This window comes from Nelumbo nucifera, chromosome 4, assembly GCF_055504915.1.
Source record: "Nelumbo nucifera cultivar China Antique chromosome 4, China Antique-T2T, whole genome shotgun sequence".
Classification (NCBI taxonomy): Eukaryota; Viridiplantae; Streptophyta; class Magnoliopsida; order Proteales; family Nelumbonaceae; genus Nelumbo; species Nelumbo nucifera.
In genome coordinates, this window is record NC_142652.1 from 96,842,253 (window position 1) to 96,861,036 (window position 18,784).

The 18,784-nt window shown below is 38.2% G+C and overlaps 1 protein-coding gene across 2 annotated transcripts; it reads right to left on the bottom strand.

The window, feature by feature from the left end:
- Positions 1 to 1,900: 1,900 nt before the first annotated feature.
- LOC104610838 (Acid phosphatase/vanadium-dependent haloperoxidase-related protein) lies at positions 1,901 to 18,350 on the bottom strand. 2 transcript variants are annotated; one of them, XM_010277651.3, is made up of 5 exons: positions 17,712 to 18,348; positions 17,387 to 17,521; positions 17,180 to 17,217; positions 16,727 to 16,793; positions 1,901 to 2,566 (listed from the first exon to the last, which is right to left on the bottom strand). In XM_010277651.3, exons 1-5 carry the CDS (start codon positions 17,886 to 17,888, stop codon positions 2,147 to 2,149), a joined length of 837 nt encoding a protein of 278 aa, XP_010275953.1. In that variant the 5' UTR covers positions 17,889 to 18,348; the 3' UTR covers positions 1,901 to 2,146. The 2 variants fall into 2 exon arrangements, with proteins under 2 accessions (XP_010275953.1, XP_010275954.1); XM_010277652.3 differs by lacking the exons at positions 16,727 to 16,793; positions 17,180 to 17,217 and having other exon boundaries at positions 17,712 to 18,350.
- Between the last annotated feature and the right edge of the window lie 434 nt (positions 18,351 to 18,784).

Consider the following 18,784-nt stretch of genomic DNA (forward strand, 5'->3'; position numbering starts at 1 on the left):
TTTTTGGAAGGTATATATTGTTGTGGACTCCATTGAAATAAAAAGACTACTTTAAGACTTATGTAGGATACCTCTGATTCCATACGAATAATATCTACAATTCAAGAAGATACCTCACAAAAGAAAAGGAAAAGACCGTTAGTAGAAGCTATTGTTTTTAATGTAGGTGTCAATTACTGTGATCAAAGCAAAAGAAAAAGGAAGCTCAAAAAGGAAAAAAAAAAAGGCGAAGACCCCATGATGCACATTCTTTTGCGTGTGTTTGGCAACAGTGCAACACTACATTTTTGCATTGACAAATGACAAATCAATACATATTTACATTGATAATAAGATACAAAAATACATTAATAAAAAAGAAATAAATTTGCATTTAAGTGGGCTTCTGATAAAAAAAAACATATGCTTTATTGGAATTCTTGTTTGCATCCATTACATCTAAATGTCTGTTTGGTAAGAAGATAAATTTGTCAGTGCAAAACTAACCCAACTTTATAATTTATATTGACTATTTTAAACTCAACATATTTACATTCATACTTATTTGCATCATTTCCAAACGCAGCCTTAAGAACCAGACTGCTTTTTGGTTAGAAATAACTTCTATAATGTAGTCGGAAATGTAATGGGAGGAAAGAAGCTTTGAATGACATTGTCTAATAATTTGTGTAGATGAATTATGAGACGGAGTCAGCTACAAGACGATAAAGTTGTTGCATTTCTTTTATTTTTGTGTATGTGATTCAAAAGTTTTGTAAGGGTAATTTTGTCTTTTTATTTTTTACATGCTTATAAATTCTAATACATGTGTAATTTATCCAAAGTTCTTTTAAATAATTTTTAATTAAAATTTAAATCTTAAGTGACCTTTCATCACTAAGTGGCTTTTCTTACTCTAAATGATTTTTTTATTTAAAGTGTATTTTTATTAAAAGTGTTCTTTTAAATATGTATTTTAATTTAATTATTAATTTTTCATTGAAGTGTCTCTTCATTTAAAAGTGTCTTTTAAACATGTCTTTTATTAGTAACTTTTCATTAACAACTCTTCATTTAGAATAGTGTATGACCCTCGTTTGGTTCCCAGGCCGAACAGTCCAATTTTCCGAGTCAATGGCAGTTCGAAAACCTTGCCTCAAATCGTGTATGACCCTCGTTCTACTCCCCTCCGTCCGAGCTCGAATCCAACCCCATTTCCAGCAACGGCAATCACTCCGGCTAGTTCACTGTTACCAGGTACACCCAGGTCAACGGGTTTTGTTTTACCCCAAACACAATATTTGGCCAAAAACCATTGAAAATGTCAATAATCCATTGACTCAAACGGTCAAACCGTCAACCAATTCAATGATTTTTGACCGTTTTTTTATTTTAATCATTTTTTATTTTTTAAATTTATTTACCAGAACAGACCATTCATTCAAACCGAACGGTTAAACTATCAACCCAAAAACCGGTGGCCAAAACTGTTCTATTTCTAAGTCATTTTTTAAAATGTTGTATGGGAAAAATGAAGTTTGAATTTGTTTTGGGGCTACCTGAACGAGCTAACAGCCGTCCCATTAAATCCGCACGCGGGAATGCCTCACTTCGTGCACATATGGCAGTCACACGTTGTGTGGGGCGGAGATGCGAGTGGTTGAGGGTGTCAGAAGTTTACCCGCAATGATATTCTAATAAGCGTATCATTACATTTTTGCTTTCTTGGTAGTGTTTAATACTATTTAATCTTTCGCATAGGTGACAATTCTTGACTTGGCTCATAAATTCTAGATGGCTAGATCTCCATGTCAGTATTATTTATTTTTTTAATGACAGTAGCAAATTAGTGGGAAGACTCGGGTACATTCACGACATTAAACAGCAAAGTGGGGTAAATATTAGATGCAAAATCAGGGTCTTATCAATAAAGAGAAGCATTCTCATTTTTATTTTACGACTAATGATAGAATATTAGCCATTCTGTCGATACAGAGTTCACTGTTTTAGTGTTCTGTTGTCGATTTACAGCAGTAATGCAATAGAGTAGCTTGCACGGTCAAATAATCATAGATGAATAATATCATTGAAAATGGAACAAACATTGATCATTTTGTCTCGTTGGGCACTTTCTTTTTTTTTTTTTTTTTTTTTTTTCATAAGATGATTATGCTACAGAATACAGAGCAAAACTCACAAGAAGACCTAACAAGGCACCAGCTATAACTTCTACCTCTGTGTGCCCAACTGCTTCTTTTAATAGAGCATTACTTTTGCAAGAATTATCTGATAACTCTTCTTCACCGTCAACTGTTAAGCTTGAGGACCGCATTGCACTTGATCTGCTCATTCTGCTCTCTGTTATAGTTAGTGAAGATGCTTCTTTTTGATTTGATGAATACAGCCTTCCCGTTTCCTCTAAAGACAAAAGAGATGTAATAGTCTCCGAGTTTATTGGGGGTCTTCCAGTTTTAGAGTCAATCTTATCATCTTTAACTTTGTCCCTGTTGGGTACTGTGTTGTCTTGGGTCCTGAGCAATCTTCTGTTGAGTACCTTGGCATGGTTGCCAACTTCCCTTCTCACCCCCTGCAAGTCATTTGACAATCCAAAAGGATGAAATCTTGGTCTGTGCAACTGGTCTTAGTTGGAAATAATAGACAAGTATTTGGAGTAACGTGACTGAAATTTTGAATACTCATTTAGCACAGCCAAAAAATGCAGGCAAGGCAATATCTGTTTCATATATTTCAAAAAGGAGAGCCGTCCATAAAACAGGGCCTATGATTACCAATTAACCAATCACCTACCCTTCAACGGAGTGGTTCTTAAGCATTCTATTTCTTATGATGTCTATTAACTGGCCTAGGGGATTAGATTGACAATTGACCTGTGAAAGAAGCATGACTCTCCAGTGACATTTTTACCAAAAAAAACTCTCCACTGACATTTTCTCTTTCCTCAAAACCTACTGTCTGTCATTGCAAACAATCAATGTTCTCAGAACTTGTCTTTAGCAATAGTAACTTTATATGTGAGAGAGCTGGAATAACTACTTTCTATTACTGAATAAGATCATACACTGCCAAACACCCTATACCACCAATCAAAATGTAATTCAATTTGAAAACTCTCCTATTCCAACTTAACAATGCAATAATATGCCAATCAAACTTAAGACGGACAAGTGTAAGAAACCAACAAAACAAAGGATTAAGGTATTGATTGGTTCCTGCATATCATGGATGGGGAAACATAGACAACAAAAATAACTGCAAATGACATACAAAAATCATAGCAAATCTGTTCAATAAAAGAAATATATTTTTTAATCAGTAATGAAAGTAAGCATTGCATTAAGAAAGAAATGACTAAAGAATAAATTTTAAATATATAGATGTTGAACCTCAAGCCTGATCATACAAAGGGAATGATTTCAAGATAAATATTAGATCATACAGATTATTACAAACCTCCGTAGTAAGAAACCTGGATTTGTGGCATCTATGCACTACTATACCAAACATGGATCCTGAATTGTCATTTCATGCCCATGCTGGGGTGTTCTTGGGAAGTGACATGGGTAGAAATGATTTAAGCACTAATAATTTAACAGTGGATATGTCTTTAAATAGAATAAATTGACAAAAACAGGATTCATGTAGCCAACAAGAATTACGTGGGTGAATATGAAAGCATAAAAAGTAGTACAATTTCAAGACAAGCTAATAGTAGAAGGAAGGTGGAATCTAGATGAAGAGCCTAATGATATGTGGCCTAAAACGACCAACTATTTAATAAAAAATAATGACAAAAAATGGTTTCAAAGAACTTAAAAGGAAAATGGATGTTGCAAAGATTGGTAAAAGGGAAAGCTAAAAAGAAAGTGAGTGAGGCTAAATGCTGGATGAATGGAGAGTTTTTCTCCTTTCAAATCTCTTGCTCGTTCTTTGGTGATTAACAAGTTCTTTAATTGCTCTATATCCATTCATCATCATTAATCACTTCACGAAGTCCACCACCAAGTCTAAAAGTTGTAGGACCCCGTATTTGTCCTACATTAGAATAGTTCACCATAATTGAACATATTCTCCATAACAGGCCCATATGGATAAGGCCAAGATTGTTGATCTTGCAGGAGATGCACAGTGAAGGCCATTTTAGATAGATACGTCAAAGCGTTGCTGAGTCTACGAAATGTCCAAAGGGGGACCTTCCAATGCTAGCCTCTATCAGCCACTTCCAGTACCAACTCACCCTTGGGCTGACATCAACATGGATTTTATACTTGGTCTACCTCACACCCCCAGGGGCGTTAATGTTATCCTAGTGGTTGTAGGCAGATTCTCCAAGATGGTTCACTTCATTTCGTTTATAAGGATGAATGACACCTCGTACATAGCCCAACTTGTTCTATATGATGAAGTGGTAAGGCTCCATGGGGTTCCCAAATCCATTATCTTAGACCAAAATCGAAAGTTTGTTGGACACTTCTAGAGATATCTCTAGGCAAGGCTAAATATAAAACTTATGAAGTTGGGAGGTTGCTGAGAATGAGTAAATTTCCCCAATCTTGGGACACTTCCTTGCCTCTGGCTAAACTTTATTACAACAAGACCCCTTACCAAAGAATCCAACTCAGCCCCTATCAAATTGTCTATGGGTTCAACCCTTTGGGTCCTCAAACTCACAGAGTTTCCCATGAAAGTGAAACCTATCATCAAGGTCAATGGCATGCTGACTCACCACAAAGACATCTGCACCAGAGTCGAGGAACAACTAGAAGCTTCAAACACTTACTACAAGGCCTAGGTGGACAGACACCAGAGAAAGATGGCCTTCAAGGTGGGAGACCTAGTTTGGGTGGTACACCATCTCCTGAAAGATTCCCTACTGATGACTATCACAAGCTATTAGAACTGGAAGATTAGCCCTTGTCACATATGCAATTGCATATGCTAGTATATGCAATTGGGATGATAATCTAGTATATGCATGTACCTCAAACTACTCACCTTGCTGCAGCAGAACAAATTCTTAGATATTTAAAGAAACATCCATATAGAGGTATTCACTTCTATAAGCATAGAACCTGATAATGGAAGCTTATACTGATGTTGACCGAGCTGGAACAGTGGATGACAAAAGATCTTCAACATGTTATTGTATGTTTGTCAGGGGTAATTTGGTGACTTGGAGGAGTAAAAAGCATACAATTGTTGCAAGATCTAGTGCGGAAGCTGAGTATAGAGTTATGCAATATGACATGGCAGAGATTCTGTGGATCAAGAATATTCTAACTGAATGGAGATTTAAAATACCTAGGCCAATGTCACTTTATTGTGACAACAAGGTGGCAATTAATATTGCTTTCAATCCCATGATGCATGAGAGGACAAAACAGAGGTGGACAAACATTTCATATGTGAGAAACTTGAATGTGAAGAGATCTGTATTCCCTATGTGAACTCCACTGATCAGCTAAGTGATATCTTCACCAAGGGTGTGATTAGTACTAATACAGGGATGAGTTTAAAAGATCAAATGGCTTATTAGCAATTTAACAGTGAATTTTCAATGGGAGAGGAGATCGGCCAATGGAATGGCTGATTTTCTAGCCAAGCAAGGGGTTAATAGGGGTCATTTACTCTGGGCTCAAATGTAACTTTTGGATGAGGTGAACCTCTCACCTCTCCATGGGAAGCTTGTATTGTTGATTCTCTGCTGTTAATAAAATTACTTTACTTATCAAAAAAGGGTGTGACTAGTACTCAATATGTTGACTCTGTACCAAGTTGGGAATGATACAATGCAACTTGAGGGGTTATGTTGTTAGAGACTGTTGACAGTTGTTTTGTGTACTCAGGTTTACTACCACAAGGGTACTGTTGTAATTTCTCTCTTGTTTATATTGTACAACTGGGCCAGTATAAATAATAACTCTTACACTCGCCCCCTGGACTCTGGAGGGTTTTCAGTCCACTCGACTCTCCTCTCTTCTCTCTTCTCCTCTCCTCTCTTCTCTTGCTCTTGCTCAACAGAGACTTAAGAGTGTTTTTTTTTTCTTAAGTTGTAACTGATGGCATACTTGTAGTTTCTCCTTTCTTTTTGACACCGTAATATATGTCAGAATGGGGTGCCACCACACCTATCTTTTTTTTTCTGTAAACTCTCGACTCTTTTATCCCTTTTCTTCCTCAATCAAACTATAATATCTTTCAGGTTGGAAGTGAAATTATGTGAAGGGATTCATGTTGTGGGTCAAGGCCCCTACTATAACTGTTCCCTAATTTGTACAACTTGGCCTACAATGAGGCCACAATTAAAGAAATCTATGAGCTGATTCGTGAACGGGCAAGTTGGACCCTAAGACTAAGGAGGAATTGTTTGACTGGGAAAGGCTGGCTCATTTGTTTGAACTGATTCATCATATTCACCCCACTCAATCTACTAGAGACAATAGACATTGGGATGGAGCAAAGTTTGGATGTTTCCCTGTAAAGTCATTTTTACGAGGCCCTTAACCAAACTAGTCATGATCTAGTGCTATGAGGCTGGATTGGTTGGTTAAGGCTCCACCAAAGGTGAATTTCTTTGTATGAACAACTATTCTCAGAAAAATTCACACCATCGACTAATTGCAAGTCAAAGGCTTGTAAAAGGTGAGTAGGATCCACCAAGAACAAATCACAAGCTGAATGGAAACCCCCACCGGATGGAGTGGTAAAGTTGAATTTCGACGGCAGATGCCAAGGTAACCCAGGGCCATCCGGAATTGGAGGGATTCTGAGAGACAAAGACAGCAATATGTTGTCTTTATTTTCAGGACCAGTGGGTGAAGGTGATTCTGTAAGGGCTAGTCAAATTGGAGTGAACAATTTGATAGTAGAAGGGGATTCCAAGGTAATAGTGGGCTGGCTGATAAGTCCAGAAACAGCTTGTTGGGGCTACAGGGATCTGTTAAAGAAAGTTAAATGGGTGACAAGAAATATGACTGTCAGGTTTCAGTGGGTCAGCAGATCAGCAAATGCAATGGCTGATTCTCTGGCCAAGCAAGGGGTGTCAAGGGGAGATCTGTTTTGGGCTACTTTGTAATTGTGTTCAGGCTTGGGTATGTTTAGTATATATGGTTCAGTCCTCAGGGGAGGTAACATCTCGTGCCTCCTCCTAGGCTGATTGTACTTTCGTTATTTGAATTAATAAAACTACTCTCATTTATAAAAAAAAGGGTGAGTAGGATCCATTGGTCAGAATGTTGTCTTGATAGTGGGTAGGGCCGACTGATATTAATATGTTTTGATGATGAGTTTCATCAGATTTATATAAAATAGTGAGTAGGACCCATTGGTCAAAATGCAAATGATGCATATTAGAACAGACTCAGTTAATGGTGGACAAGATCCACCAAATGTATTTTTGGAGATCAGACCAATATTGCATCCAATAAAAAAAAAAATCAATTGGATATAAATCAAACCCATCCCATATTACATACAGTATAATGAGATTCAGAAAATCAGTCCTAATCCTTGAGGATGTTGTTTCTCGATAAGACTGATTTAAAATAGAATCATATCATGCTTGGTTTCTTTTTATCGACGTGGATAACAAGAATCCTAACAATGTCATATTCTAGTCTTACCATGACTAGATAAAGAAAAAAAGTAATAGGACACAACAAGGAAGAGGTGTATAGTTTTTAGAAGAAAGGAAAAGAAAGGCTCTCCTTTCTCCCCCTTATATAGACAAGGGTAGATATCTAAGTAGCAGGAACTTATGAGAAGAGGAGTTAAAATAACCTCCCCTCTCTTCATATGTGGGAGTGGTTATCCAACTCCCTTTTCAATAACCACCTGATTTAAAAATTTAAATTATTTGAGAACTTAAACAACAATTCAGATTCAAATTATTGAAGGAGAAAGGTAGCCATATGAGGTGACGCTAGTGGGCCAGCAGTTAAGCCTGGCCTTTTATTTATTATTATTATTATTTTTTGAATGGGGAAAGTCCAAAGCTAATAGGACTCTCCCAATGCTTTAAACACTGAACAGTTTTCAAGGAATATAGTTTCAGTTCCAGAGTCACATCTCCCATCAAGCAAGAATGGACTAAATGATCAATCTTGTTTTCTTTCTTAGGAGTTCACCTAAAATGGCATCCAAATGAGGGATAGTACCCTTAAAGAGAACAATTTAACACAACAATCGGATGAGGAATTTCCTAAACGAACCAGCTCAAACTCAGTCCACAAATTAACCAAGCCAGCATAATATTCTTGAATTTTTTTCTCCTCTTGATTATAAGAAAAATTTCAGTTTCAATTTGATATTGATGAGAAAATGTTGGACTATTGATACACCTCCATATGCTGAAACATCTCATGAGCAATTTGGAAACCTCTCATAGGGATTTCTATATTAGTCTCCATAGAAATAAGAATCCAAGAAATAATTCTAGCATCATCAATCTTCCACCATTGCAAGACCTTCAAATCAGATCAGCAGGCCTAGGAACTGAATCATCAAGCTAGCCCTAAAATACCTGTTCCTACAACATAGAATTGGAAGTGGAACTTCCAATAGGGCATATTTGCTCCCATTAAACTTCCACAGATATAACTTCCTTTTTTCAAAAGACATTGTAGCCAAGAAAGCAGCAAAACAGAGCAGTTCAGACCAAAAACAGCAAGGTATTACAGAAACCAAAGACAAGGATATGCTGGCAGCCTTAGTAAACATGATCACAAACTAATACAGCCTTAAACTTAAGTGACAGATCCAAAGAAGAAACTGCCCTGGGAAGATCAGTCCAGAAAAGCAAAGAACCAGTCTTCCAACCAGAGGGAAGGAATCAAGTCTGGTCTCAAATCAAATGAAAGAGACTGAAAGAGCAGGCTTGGGCGACACAAACTCCAAGGTTTTATGCAGATCAAATCATCTGATTGAGAGATCTAGATCCGAGATAAAAAACTATACCTCGTTTTACAGAAAAAAAGAGAGAGCAGATGAGTGCTGATTGAAACAACCCTAATACAGATCCAGAAAGTTCCTACAAGATGCAGAAAGAATCCTCTTGATTCCCTTGATTGCATGCTTAGATCCACAGGTCTGATCCCTTACTCAGAAGTAAAAGAAAGAATCTGCTTGATACTATGTCAAGAGCAGTTCCAACAAGAGAAACCAGATGTGATTTTTGGTACGTCAACACCTTGGCACATGTACATCTTATGATATAATGTATAGAATACAAGTTACAACAATATTCCCATTTCCCATTAGGGAGGAATTAGACATAAAATGAGCAATCAGCATGGGAGCCAAGGCCGCATGGTCTGGTTCCAATCTTGCTTTCAGAATGTAAAGTTCTCAAGGTTGAACACTACAAGATTGGCTGAGGGCAAGGTGTGACCTAGATCTAACTTGTACTGCACAAACTTGTGATACTTCTCTATTAGTGAAATGCTGCATTATGATGTGAAACATTGGAAAGAGAGAAACAAGGTGGAATTTGACAAGGCAGAGTTTAACCCTCATTTAGTTAGTAGTAAAGCTCAAACCAATTTTCTGATGGCATTGAGAACAGGGAAGAATTGAATGATTCATACTTGACACATCTACATCATATGGTAATTTGCAGCCTGCTCCAGGCTTTACTAAAGTAGATGTATATAGAGCAGTTTCATTGAGCAAGAATGGTAAAGGGGTTGTCATTTGGAACCATGCTGGTAATTTCATAGTTAGTAGGGGTGTAAATGGATCAAATTGGAATCGAATCAGGCAATATCCAAATTCGAATCCAATTAGAAAATTTGACATCTGAATTTGATTCTATATCCAACGGATATTGAAAATTAATATTTGAATATTCTATTCGAATTTGATTAATTAATTATTTTAGGTAATTAATAAATATATAAATAAATATTTTATTTATATAAAGTACATAAATATATAAATTATTTGTATAATTTAATTATTATATATACATATAAATTATATAAAACATTTAAATATTTTATATATTATATAAGAATTAAATAATTGGTCGGATTCGGATATTTATCGAATTGAATCAGGTCATATCCAAATTCGATTAGATTATGTTGTATCTCAAATTCGAAATCAAATTTTTGAAAACCGCTGACATCCCTAGCTAGAAGGGTTTGAACAATTTTCTACTCTACTGTTGAAGAAACAGAATGCATGGATCTGTAGAAGGCTTAAAGCTTGCAAGTTCATTTGGCACTGCAAAGAATAGCTCTTGCAGGAGACACTAAAAAGATATCTGATCTTCTGTTGGTGGATAATTTAGAGCGACCTTGGTGTATTCATGACCTGATTGTGAAATGCAGAAGAATTTAATTTTCTTACTCATGCTTAGTCCTTGGAGGCTTGGAGTGTAATAAACGGGCTAATGTGCTAACTTTGGTTTTTGTTGAATGGAACCAACCTTGGGGCTTTCCAGGAAAAAAAGGCTCCTTAGTGTCACGGACCTAGACTCTTTTAGTGTCACGTGTGGCCTTGCAATACCACTCTCTTGCAGCACAAGTCATCCTTCCCTCCTTGAGCACCCTCTTGGTTCTTGGAACAAGCAGGCACCACACCCACAAATGAACTAAGGCACATTCCTAGGCTACTTGAGACAAGGAAGTGTAAGTGGTGTGGTAAGGCAAAGTAAGGTGGTCTCCTTGAAGGACGAAGAAAGGCTAGGGGTCTCGGGTAACAGAAGTAGGCAAGGATCTTCTATGGACCGAATCTTGTGTTTGTTATGATCTACACCCCTTTTATAAGGGGCGATCCCAAGGCCCTGAAGGAAAGGAGCCAAAAGGGGTTTGACTCCTATTTGGAAAGGGGATATTTGATTCAATGTTGGTTGTCAAGAGGACACTGCTAGGGATTCACCATGTGTCACACGAGATCTTTCCAGGACGAAATTTCCTTTTGTCCGAGGATTCTCATAGTGCACGTGCGCTACTTCCCTTCAAGGGTCTCCTGTATCGACGTGGCACAGGTGATGTCAGAATTAGTCTGACGTATTCTATTGAGTCTGCTAGATGTCCTGTTGTGAGCGGCTTTGGCTCATTGCAATCGTGCGATGGTCCTTTCGTCCATCGCAGGTCCGCGATGACTTCGAGCTCATTGTGTGTGTCTGATGAGTTACAGGTTCATCGCAGGTTCGCGATGGCCCCCGTGATGGCTGTGGATCCATCGCGGGTCTGGTTTGGTGCCTTTATCGCAGTCACCGTTGTAGGGGAACGTATGTACTTCCAGGAAGCACAAAGGCTTGGCAAAGTAAACTGTTTATTACTCTTGAACTCACTCCTTGGACTCTTGGATCCTTGGATGTTCCTTGCAAATGGGGAGGGGTCCCTATTTATAAGGATCTCTACCTCCATAGGGGTGAAATTTGGACCGTCCATTATCACCTCTTCATCTCCATCCATTTTCCACCTCATTACCACAACCACTGATGTATCACCTCCTTATCTCAACCACATGTTCTACCTCCTCAATTGAACCTTTCAAGCATCTTCCATGAATATTCCATTCTAGAATATTATAAGATAGTTACAAAGGTAAGCCTAGGATATTCTAGACAATCCTACACTCTAGACTCCTCTACGACTCTAGACTACTCCAAACCCTTCAAGATGACTCTAGAAAGCTCCAGAATACTATTGATTTGGCTAGAAGGTTCTAGAATGGCCACTAAACCTCTAGCCAGATGTTCCTTTGCTGCTTAACTCAGGTGAGACATGACATCAGAGACACTAAGCATGAAATATAAAAAAATATATGAAGTCTATATAACAAATAACAAATGTAAAATAAAAGAGTAGATGTGTGCCTATGTATATACTTCTTCTCCATCAGTTTCACAATTCTTACAAAGATGCTACCATGAAAATAGATAAATAAGGTTCTGGTACTAAAAGACCCTTCTTTTCCTCTTTCTCCATGCACCCACTACGTCACCTAAGTTCAACACAAACTGCGACTTGGTTCTTTGAGAAAAGGAGTTTATTATTTTTATCTAAGGCCTTTCCAAAGTAAGGAGTTAGAAGGGATGAATCAAAGAATGAAGTGATAACAAGGCAATTACCAATGTTGGTGCCAACTATTTGGGGTCTTCAGAGGGGTGGACTAGGTAATGGACCTAAACTTAAACTTTGGCATTTTTTTTAGCACAAAGTGACCACTCTCAGACTCAAACCTGCATTCTCGGACTCATCAACCCTGGATTTTACCATTACACTAAGCAATGGCCCCGATTGCCTTAAATTCACCACCTAGAGCATTTGTTGAGTTTGTGCCTTGACTTGAATGCAGCCTGCTCCATAACCCAACCTAACATTTGTGGAGAAAAACCTGAATGAGAAATTCCATTATGATTTGTGGTGGATGTGGAGGGTTTGGCCCAAGCCCAAAGCCCACCATTGACCTCCTTTGAGGGTGTGGGGGTAGTTCCAACTGCACAAACCTGACCTGCTTCATATATGGGTCCCAGGTATATGTATATGTGTGTATCATGTTTCTAGGGTTTCTTATACAAAGAGAGAAAGCTTCAGATGTGTATTGTGTATTAGGCACTAGGGTTTGTGTCAGACTGCTAAAGCTCGCACTCCAATTTACTAATATAGTGGCCATTGATCTCCTTTGAGGGTGCGGGGGCAGAGTCCCCGCTGCACAAACCTTCTGATCCATATCGTATATGGGTCCTAGGTATATGTATATGTATATATCATGTTTCTAGGGTTTTTTTTTGTACAAAGAGAGAAAGCTTCAAAGGTGTTCTAGGCATACTAGGCACTAGGGTTTGTGTTAGGCTGCTCAAGCTTGTACTCCATTTTACTAATATAGTGGATTTCTACTACTCCCTCTCCGATGGACATAGGCCAAAGGCCGAACCTGTTATGGGCCCGGGAATAGGATCTCGTCACGGGTCGGTCCACGAGGAAAATCTCCTGTTTTCCCTTGTTCCTCCCTGCTCTTGATGAACCTATCTTGGCGCCCTAATGGTGATTTGTCCAAAGAGATCACCTAACTCTCCTTGCTCTCTTTCTTGACTGAAATTTTTGATACCTTTATTGAATAATATCAGCTCCTTAAATAGAAGATTACAAGAGGTAGAATCCTACTTTTAGGAGGACTCCTTGCTAATCTACTACTCTATCCTATTAAACTGATAAGATAAGACTGAACTGATAAGATAAGATAAGACTTCCTTAACCTATCCTACTGAACTGATAAGATAAGATAAGATAAGGCTCCCTTAATCTATCCTACTGAACTGATAAGATAAGATAAGACTCCTACTAATCCCTGCTACTGAAAGCAGATAAGGTAAGAATATTGAATAGATAAGATAGGATGAGAACACTAAATTGCTGCTGCTGAGAACACTAAATTACTGCTGCTGCTACCGGTGCCCACATCATTACTCCCCTCCTGGACTACGAGCATGTCCTCAAGCTCGAATTCAAGATGGGTGTCTTGAACACAGTCAAAGGAATCCAGGATAGGTGGAATGATTTTGCCCTCCTGGATCGGGTTCCAATGAAGAGGGTTCATCCTCAGACAGCTATAGTGAGATACCAAGATTTGACCATGCGTAGCTGCATTCTTTGCCGTGGCCAACTGCAGCCTTAAGGTACTTCTGAGATGTCTTCAACTGTAGAGTACAAAGATTGTAAAGGCCAAGCTGGTGCCACTAAACCACATCATCTGGATCCTCTTCTATTGCCTGCTTTAGTGTGTACAGAGCTCGCTCTTCCACTTCCATCAAATCATTATGTCCAGTTCCAAACGTTGCTGCAATTTCATGCTGAGCCTTGTGAACCATGGCAAGTCCTACCCATGCTATCCGAAGCTCAATTGTTGCAGATTCCCCTTCTTTGAGTATTGAAGCCATTTCATTCGCAACCCATGAAAGTTGTTCAGTGGGATCTTGAGACTTTTCTGCATCCTTGATACGATGAAGCGCAACAGCATATCGAGTTGACATGCAATTAGGCTCCAGTTTTGCTGCCTTCTCCAGGCACTTTCCAGCACTTCTATGATCACCAGCCAAATAGTATGCATTAGCAAGATTCACCCGGATATGTGCAGCCCTAGGATCTGATCTGACTGCAGCTAACAAACACTCTTTTGCAACATTTGTAGCTGCAACATGAGGCATACAAGCTCCTTCACCAGCACTTGCCCCAGCACCTGCAACAACTTGAAGATATGCAATCCCAAGATTCTGCAACACCTCGACGACACCGGATTCCTGCTTAATCGGGACATTCTGGGTGTTGCTAACCTGCGCTAGGGCAATGACCTGCTGCTTGCCCGACGATTCTGCCACGTCTGGTCGGCGGCCGGTTGTGGTTGCAGCCCCTTCCGGGTTCCTTTCCTTGCTAAAAAAGTACAACTCCATCAAGCGCCTTAATTCTCGGATGTCGTCCTTGATCCCGCGCACCTCCGTGCTGTTTTCCACGATCTTGAGCTCCAGATCCTGAACGCTGGTCTTCAACTGCTCAAGGTCACCCATAACGCCTTGCTCTGATACCAAATTGTTATAGGCCCGGGAATAGGATCTCATCACGGGTCGATCCACGGGGAAAACCTCCTGTTTTCCCTTGTTCCTCCCTGCTCTTGATGAACCTATCTTGGCACCCTAATGGTGATTTGTCCAAGAGATCACCTAACTCTCCTTGCTCTCTTTCTTGACTGAAATTTTCGATACCTTTATTGAATAATATCAGCTCCTTAAATAGGAGATTACAAGAGGTAGAATCCTACTTTTAGGAGGACTCCTTGCTAATCCACTACTCTATCCTATTAAACTGATAAGATAAGACTGAACTGATAAGATAAGATAAGACTTCCTTAATCTATCCTACTAAACTGATAAGATAAGATAAGAACTGTAATTAGATAAAATAAGGCTCCCTTAATCTATCCTACTGAACTGATAAGATAAGATAAGACTCCTATTAATCCCTGCTACTGAAAGCAGATAAGGTAAGAATACTGAATAGATAAGATAGGATGAGAACACTAAATTGCTGCTACTGAGAACACTAAATTACTGCTGCTGCTGCTGCCGGCACCCACATCAGAACCACATTAAATTCCTGTGTGCTCTTGAATTACTCTTTTTAAGTGAATGCCTGAAATGTTAGACCATGTGTCTAGTGATTTCTAAATAATTAATGAAGTTGTGCTTCTTCTTGGGCTAAAGGGAAGAGTATGAAGGGGGGCTATTTCTTTCTTTCTTCTTCTTTATGGAAAAGGATGTCCCTACTGCCTAGTTAAAAAGAAAAGGGTTGGTGTAGCTTGCACATTGATTTTAGGGGTAAGTCCAGGAGCATGTAGATGGTTTGGATTTGCAAAGGTTTCAAAAGATGAGGGTGTACATTAATGTAAAAAAAGTCAATCTATTTCTTTCCTTTTAGATTCATTAATACTATTTTAGTCCACCCCCCTAGGGGTGATCATGGGCCAGGCCCAGGCTGGTTTAACACCCATGATAAAGGCTTCAGCCTAGGCCCAGGCCCAGCCCGGCCCGACCCATACCCTAGGCCTAAAATTACAAGCCTAGGCCTAGCCTGCACATGGGCCTGGGCTGGGCTTACAAGCTTTCCACACCTAATGAAAAAATTAATTATTTAGAAAATTTTAAATTAAATAATATATAATATATAATACATGAAAAAAAAAACATTGCACAAGCCCAAACTAGGCTAGGGTTGGTTTGGCTTTGGGCCTTTTGGACAAAAATAAAGGTAATGGGCCTCATTTAATTCTTAAGCTTGGTTTAGCTAATGAAGGCCTTCCATTCTTGAGCAATGTGGGACATGGAACAACACTCAATAGTGAGTGTTACTATTAACTTTTGTCCCAAGTCCCACATTGCTCAAGAATGAGAATGAAGATCTTGTCTTCATCCATAAAAGGTCTTGCCTAGGAGGACAACTCTCATACTTGAGTTGAAAATTTATATTTTACATAAAATAGTAAATGTTTATTATAAAACAAAAATACATTTGCATATATAACATATAAAATATATAATATTAAGTATATACAATTTATTATATATAATGCATAATATAATATATTATAGTAAAAATAATATATATTTAAGAATATCTATTATATTATATTGCAGCCTGAGCTTGAAGTATTAGGCCCAAGCCCGGCCCAGAATTTTCTGGGCTTAATGTGGGTCCAGGCTTACACACAAAAACCTGGGTCATGCTGGGAAATTTACAGGGTGGACCGGATCAAGAATGATCACCCCCCCCCCCCCCCCCCCCGCATGTGCATGCACGTCAAACTTCTTTTAAAATTCATATTGAATCCAATGTTGCATGGACCCTGCTAAATTTAACATCTCTTCAGCTATGGAAAAAAGGTATATGATGAAGGCCACTATTCCTATAGGATGTTACCTTAACAAAGATAAATTTTTAGACATATTTTATAGGTAATATGATGTTATCTGCCAAAAAAAACATAGATATATGATGTCAAAATTAAGATACATAGACTAATATAATATTACATTATTTTCTGTAAACAAGTCCTCTAGTCCATGTTTTTTCATTTTACCAAGTCACTCCTAGACATTCATGGATTCCAATTCCTGTGTCCATGCAACACTGATTACATTTAGCTTCTTAACAAGCATGCAGAAAGAAAATGTCAAATGCCACAAACCCTGATAAAATGAAAAGAGTGAAAGAAGTAATCTCTCTACCTGGGCATCATACATGACAAGGCCAGCAACAACCACTGTCATGCCAAAAATTGAATCTGAAAGCCCCCTGCATTTTAGTAAATGAAAGGAAAGCATACATCAATTGTATAAGATATTGGCCTACCATTTTTTTTTTGATAATATTGACCCACCAATTAATACTCCACAGTTTTCAGTTCATAATATAAGGGAAGGGAGTAATCCACGATAAAAGGACTTGGTAGAGCAAAAACAAAATTTTGGTCACCATTGTGCCATTTCTTGATTGTGTTTCATTTTTGTCATTGTTTTAGAGAGGCTAAACTTTATAGAGTTTTTGTCTTATGAGATCTTTCCTAGTTATCAACTACGATGTATACAGGACGATGACGGGGATTGTACACACGCTAGATTGTAAACCTTCCTCTATTAATAAATTTTCTTTCCTTCCGAAAATGAAAAGAATTAGCTGACCTTTCAAGGCCAAGGGATGTTGCAGCGGCCATAACTACCTGCCAATTGAAAAGAACCAAAATTTGGAATGGAGTAACTCAACCATTGATAGGCAAAGAAATCAACGATGAAGAAAATGCAAAGTAAAAGACAAACAAAAACGAAAGAAAAGGCAAAATAAGAAATGAAAAAGGAAAAGGTGGAAATTCGAAATCAGTGGCGTCGTACAGCAGAATGGGTAGAAGGGAATCCTCCGGGAAGCACGGCTGTTTTAAAATCGATATCATTTCCGTAAAGAAGGGCCGAAGTAAAAGGCTTTGAGAGCTGCCCAATTGCACAAGAAACACCAGCTGCAACCAAAACCTACCAGAAAGGAATCAATTCGAAAGTATGCATCCATCAGATAAAAGAAACAAGAAAAAATCAAAGATACCTAACAGAAATGAAAGGGAAAAAAAATCAATATTCCCGAACCCCACCCACAACTGATGTAAATCTCTCTACATTTTTAAATTCTTTATAAAAATTAAGAAAAGAATATGCGGAAACTTACCTTATTTTGAGTGATTTCTGCTAACTGTTCAATTCCAACACTGAGACAAATGAAGGAAGCAGAGTTCGGTTTTCTAAACGAAAGATGGTTGTTCAGAAAAAGATGTTGCTTCCTTGAGCTTGAGGACAAGAAGATTGGCTGTGGAAGACGAGGGAGGATTGCAGAATACGACAACATGGTTTTCTTTAGTTTGAAAACCGTACCAGCTGCTCACAACTTCGCCGACCCTACTGTGGCACTCAAACCACCAAAGAAGAAGAGTGAAGTGTTCGTTTTTTTGGCTCCCTCTCGTTACCGTTATCCGTTTTGGCACGCTGCAACAAATTTCTGAAATGGTCCAACGGCTGCCGGGCTTCGTGTCGACTGTCGACGATGTTTGGTTTTCTTGGTAAATGTAATGCGCGCAGCGGCTAGAGTGCAATCGAGTCGAACCGAGTCGAATTCGAGAGTCTGAATCTCCTACCCATAAAAACTCTGCCCACTTCTACCCACATAACATCGCGCCACATATGGAGACATCTTCCTACATGATATAATGCACGGTGAGATGTTTTCAAGGTAGTGTATTGTACGTAAACGTGGGCAGAGTTTTTGTCGCAGGAGATCCAGGGTGGTCGAATTCAAGTTGAGTTAGATTCGAATTCTATTTTCTTCTTTGGGCACGATTAAATAGCGGATGAATTCATAAGGCCCCGTTCGATGTATGAAAAAAATCAGAAAGTTGATTAATTATTAATTGATAATTTAAAAGATATCAGAGATTTTTTTTTTGGCAGAGGCTAAAACATAGGGAAGACTTAAAAATTGTTTCTTTAATAATTTTTTGATTTAATAATTAGTAAAAATTAATGTAAATTATTAATAATTAATTATCAAAATTATTAAAAGTTTCCAATTTAATAATTTTCAAAAAATATTAAATTTCCTAAATAGTTATGAAAATTATAAATATAGCTAAAATTAATTTATTAAATTATTATCAAATTAATATAATATTAGTTTATTAAATTACACAAAAAATAAGACATTTTATATGCAAATCGAGCTTCAAGTTCCTCAAACCTGAACATTTT